Source organism: Leiobunum rupestre, chromosome 8, assembly GCF_980474605.1.
Source record: "Leiobunum rupestre chromosome 8, qqLeiRupe1.1.hap1, whole genome shotgun sequence".
Taxonomy (NCBI): domain Eukaryota; kingdom Metazoa; phylum Arthropoda; class Arachnida; order Opiliones; family Sclerosomatidae; genus Leiobunum; species Leiobunum rupestre.
Window position 1 is genome coordinate 47,225,374 of NC_143391.1, and position 5,189 is coordinate 47,230,562.

The 5,189-nt window shown below is 39.8% G+C and overlaps 1 protein-coding gene across 1 annotated transcript; it reads left to right on the forward strand.

Moving 5' to 3' along the window:
- The first annotated feature begins 3,001 nt into the window (after positions 1-3,001).
- LOC149933545 (uncharacterized) lies at positions 3,002-4,401 on the forward strand. Its single transcript, XM_090157323.1, has 2 exons — positions 3,002-3,621; positions 3,693-4,401. The coding sequence occupies exons 1-2, from the start codon at positions 3,002-3,004 to the stop codon at positions 4,399-4,401; spliced, it is 1,329 nt and encodes a 442-aa protein (XP_090013449.1).
- The last annotated feature ends 788 nt before the right edge of the window (positions 4,402-5,189 follow it).

Genomic DNA, 5,189 nt, shown 5'->3' on the forward strand with positions numbered 1-5,189 from the left:
AGAGATAAAGGTGGATTAGAGCAATTAAGTGTATGCGTCAGATACACTGTTAATGGGGCCGTAAAAGAAAGGTTCATTGGATATTTAGACCTACACTCATTTGACGCCAAATCAATTTCTTCTGGTATAATTAAAATTGTTGAAGAAAGTGGACTTCGCATTAACAACTGCGTTTCTCAAAGTTATGATGGTGCGAGTGTTATGTCAGGAAATATAAGTGGTGTAAACATACAAATTCAAACCGCTGTTGGTCCCTACATACACTGTTACGCTCATCGTTTGAATTTAGTTTTAATAGATTGATGTTCGAAGTTAGGGCCCGTTAGAGAACTTCTTGGACTTCTTCAAGTAATTTACAACTTTCAGTGCAACTCCGTACTTAGATCCGAGTTTTTTTTAGAATCACAAAGTGCTCTCAATTACAAGGATGTACTGAAAATGCCCCAGAGTTGCTATACAAGGTGGTAGAGTAAACGAAAAGGGATTAACTACTTCAGAAATAGATTAGGTTTAGACAATATTATTGAAAATGGTAAATCCGAAGAGTCGGCGGAGTGTAGAGGGTACATTTCTCAGTTAGAAAACTTTCAAAACTTGGTACTCTAAATTGCTTTAGACGAGGTTTTAGGAACAACAAATGGCCTTTCGTAATATTTACAAAACTTCAAATTGGCATATTCACGAGCCGTTGCTTTGTGCAAAGCTACAGTTAGTGAACTTAGAGAAATGAGAACTGATACTGAAATATGCGACGAAGCTTCCAAGCTTGCCAAAACAGTAAATGCTTGAATACCAGATCCAAAGAGTTAATTTGGTCCAAGGAAAAGGGTAGTTAGTAAGAAATTGAAAGAGTTCATAGTTTACGATAGCTTAGGAAACAGGGAAAATGAAAACATGAACGTGAGCCAGAAATTAAAAAGTACATATTTCGAGATTTTGGATAAATTTAGCGCAGAAATGAATAGAAGGTTGACCGATAACTCTTCCGTATTAAATTATTTATTGGCGTCTGATCCTCAGTGTTCAATTTCTAAACGAGGCTGATGTTATAAATTTTTGTAATATTTTTTAGAGATTTCAGTTCAATACTAGAGACATTAAAGATGGAATAAAAGTTGTTAAACGCCTTATGACAACCGAAAACGTTGTATCAACTCAAGACTGCCACAAGAGTATTTTGGACATCAAGGATGGCTATCCAGAGATTGTGAAGTATTTTAATGTAATTCAGTGTATCCCGGTTTCCAGCGCGGCATGCGAGAGGAGTTTTAGCCCCCTTAACAGAATAAAAACAAACACACGAACGACAATGCGAGAAAATCGTCTTTCAAACTTATCTTTGTTATCTCTTAATAGAGATCTAACCAATATTTTGAAAGATAATCCCATGAAAGATGTTGAGAAGTTTTCTAAACAGAACAGAAGAACCACTTTTTCTTTTTGAATTTTTTTAAATAAATAACTTAATTTGTCTCACTTAGCACATTCTACAATTTTATAAATTTAACATTTAGTTTTTAGAATAATATGTGGTTGGGGGCCCACTTTTAATATTCTAGCCTACCTCGAAAAAAATCCTGGATACGCCATAGGTTCTCTAATATTCGAAATGAGCGGTGGAAGATATTTGGTATTTCAAAGAGACAAAACTGATCAAATAACCGCAAGTTTTTTTCTTGATCGTTGAGTTTTAAAGCCATCAAAAGAGAACGCGATGGGTAGTGACGCGTTTTATGGTGCTGCGTAGGGAGCTGTTAGGGGTCTTATTGACTAGATTATTAACCGTTGGCGTGTTTTTGAAATTCCTAAAACAGCAAAGTAAAACTAAAACTGTACATGGAAATAGTAAAATTATTTGGTATTCGAAATACTATTGAGTGTTTGATCATTTAAATTGCCCGGTTTTTAATTAAGTTTTTTACTGAGTTGTAAGGTCTAGCTTAATTCTTAATAATATAATACTTATCCAGAAACATTAGACTCATGATTGTTTGCACCATTCTTGTGATAGATTAAGACTTAAATTTGAACACATTGACGCTAAGAACGGATTGTCCCAAATGACATCGATCAACAACTAAAAATAAATTGAAAAGGATGTGAAAAACTCACTCATACTCATTTATAATACTAATTGGCCAGGCGCGCTTTTTTGGTGTAATTCTGTACCGTACGTTTTAAAAAATAGCACGACCATTGAAACGAAACTTAAGAGTCTGCTTGCAGACAAGGCATCGCCGATCAACGAAATACAAGACCAGTTAGTTCTAATTACGATGAAGGAGTCCACTCATCAGGCATTGGACGAGAAAATAATAAATTTGATGAACGGAGCTACAACTGACAAAATCGAAGAGGAGATGGAGAAACAACAAGACTACGCAGACCGAATTATCCTCATCAGGATGCAAGGAAACCGAAGAATACAAGAAATAGATGCCACACCTTTAGCGCAGTCGAACAGTTCGTGTCACCGAGCGACAGTAGAAGAATCAAGGCTACCCGTGTTAGCGATAAAAAGGTTTTCGGGGGACATTTTACAGTGGCCGGGATTTTTCAGCCAATTTAAATCTGCAGTCGACGACAAGAAAATAAGGAAAGTAGAAAAGTTTAATTATTTGTTGAGTTTTCTCGAAGGACCGCCTAGAGACCTATTAATGCAAATGCAGGCGTCGGACGCAAACTATGACGAAGCCCTTAAAATTTTAGAAGAAAGGTACAAGCGTAATCATTTAGTAAAACAAGATTTGTTTAAGAAAATTCATAAATTAATATCAGTTGATGAAAATATAGCTAAAAATTGAAACTCGCGTTTCTGCCCCAGAAAGCACAGTAGCGCCATCTGCGGACAAAACCCAGCGCATAAGAAGTCGACAGCGAACTCCGAAGAAACCGCGACTTAGATAGTCAACCAAGCCTCGGTACGTAGCAAGAGAACCGTTCTTCTACAGACCGCTCGCGCGACGGCTAAAAACCCGTTTTACCCCCGGAAGAAGTTAGAATGCTGCTCGACATAGGAAGCCAGGCGAACTTTATAAAGGAGGAGATTTCGAGAAAGCTCCGATTGCCTATAATTGGAGAAAAACTAGTAACAATTCAAAGTTTCGGAGAGCAGAATCCGAAGGAAACAAGACGAAGAATAGTCAAAATAACCCTTCATAACACCCGACATCCAGATCGATTTATTGAAGTAGCCGCGATAAAAGCTCCTTTCCTTTGTAACGCCGTGACGTCAGTAAACTGTCAAGAGATCGAAGCTTATGCCAGATCGAGAGGTTTCGAACTAGCAGATGAAACCAACGAGAAGACCCTGAGTATAACCAGTATTGGAATCCTCATCGGAACGGACGCCTATTATGATGTAGTAATAAGAAACAGTTCCGAAAGTTTGGGAAACACCTTGTACGCAGTCGAAACGTTATTTGGATGGACAATTCAAGGTCCTACAGAAACAAACTGTGCAAATGTAAACCCAAACACCTGCAACGCCGTAACCGTCATGCGAATCGGTATCGGAGAAGTAGAGCTAGAGTCAACCCTGAAATCCTTCTGGGCCCTGGAATCGCTTGGAATCGACGTGAAGCAAGAAAACGATCCCAACACCGAAGACGCTAGGCAGAAGTTCCATAGATAAGTCAACTATCAAAATAACCTATATTCTGTCCGTTTTCCGTGGAAGACTCCAAAATCAGATCTACCGAATACTTCGCAGTGGCTAAGAACCGTACTAGGGAATTAGCAAGAAGGTTGAACGACGATCCAGATTTGTACCCAAATTACAAGAAGATTATAGAAGAACAGTTTCAAAAGGGAATCGTTGAAGAAGTCAACAGTCATGAACCATTTCCAGAGGGTACGTACTACATGCCCCATCAGCCAGTAACGCGTGAAGCGAGCTCTACCACAAAGTTACGAGTGGTATACAACGCTTCTTGGCATGTAAAAAACGCCCCATCTTTAAATGAATGTTTGGAGAGTTGTCCGAATCTCAACCCAGATATGCTTAAGCTATTGTTGCGTTTCCGTATACACAAAATAGCGGTTACCGCAGACATAGAAAAAGGATTCCTCCAAGTGGAATTGCAAGTCAAAGAAAGAGATTCAGTCAGGTTTTTGTGGATGAAGGAGAAAAACGGACGAGTTCTTAAAGAGGATTTCACCACTCTAAGGCTCACCAAGGTCCCGTTCGGAGTCCGACCGTCCCCATTTCGTCTAGCAGCTACCGTCAAAGTTCATTTGCAAAGCAATCAGTTCTTTGATCCTAAAGCCGTCAAAGCACTTAGCGAAGACCAATTCGTAGATGACCTAACAACAGGAGCGGACAACGTGAAAGGCGCCTATGACCCTCGAAGGACCATCCATGGAGATCGATTCCTCAAATCAGAAAATCCTAGGACTTAAGTGGGACCCCGAAGTTGACATTTTTTCCTTCGACCTGTCGACACTAGTAGAAGCTTTATAGGGGTGAAATTAACCAAAAGAACCATTCTGAGCGCAATAGCTCGCATATTTGACCACATTGGTATGATTGCGCCCTATACAGTTCGGGCGAAGTTTCTGTTTCAGAAACTTTGGGAACCACCAAGAATTATCAATTGACATCGCCGACAAGTTCCTCCAATGGCTTCGAGAAATGCCGCTTATCCGAAACGTAAAAATGAAACGATGCTACTTCCCCGGGTCCGAAGAAATCGTGCATAAAGAGCTCCATTGCTTCTGTGATACGTTACAGCATCAAAAAGAGTCGGTGTCTCGCTCATAACCTGCAAAACCCGAGTGGCACCCCTGAAGGAAGTTTCTCTGCCACGCTTGGAGCTTTTGGGTTGCCTAATTGGCGCTGGATTGATGGAGAGTGTCAAGTCCATTTTCAAAACCGATAAAATTCCACTACTTTGGTGGACAGACTCTACCATTTGCGTAGCTTGGATAAAGAAGGACGATAGCAAGGTCCTAGAATTGAAACCATTTATTCGAAACAGAGTCACTGAAATAAGAGATAAAACTAATGCAACGGATTGGAGACATTGTCAGGGCCTTCTTAAGGCATGGGCTAAATGGGCTACAGCCCAGGGCCCCCGGAAAGGCGGCCAGCCATACAGCCATAAGGGTTAAGTTACTTAAATATTATTTCTGCTCATTTAATATAATGTATCTTTTAGTTACGTCTAAAATAATTTGACTCATCGCCA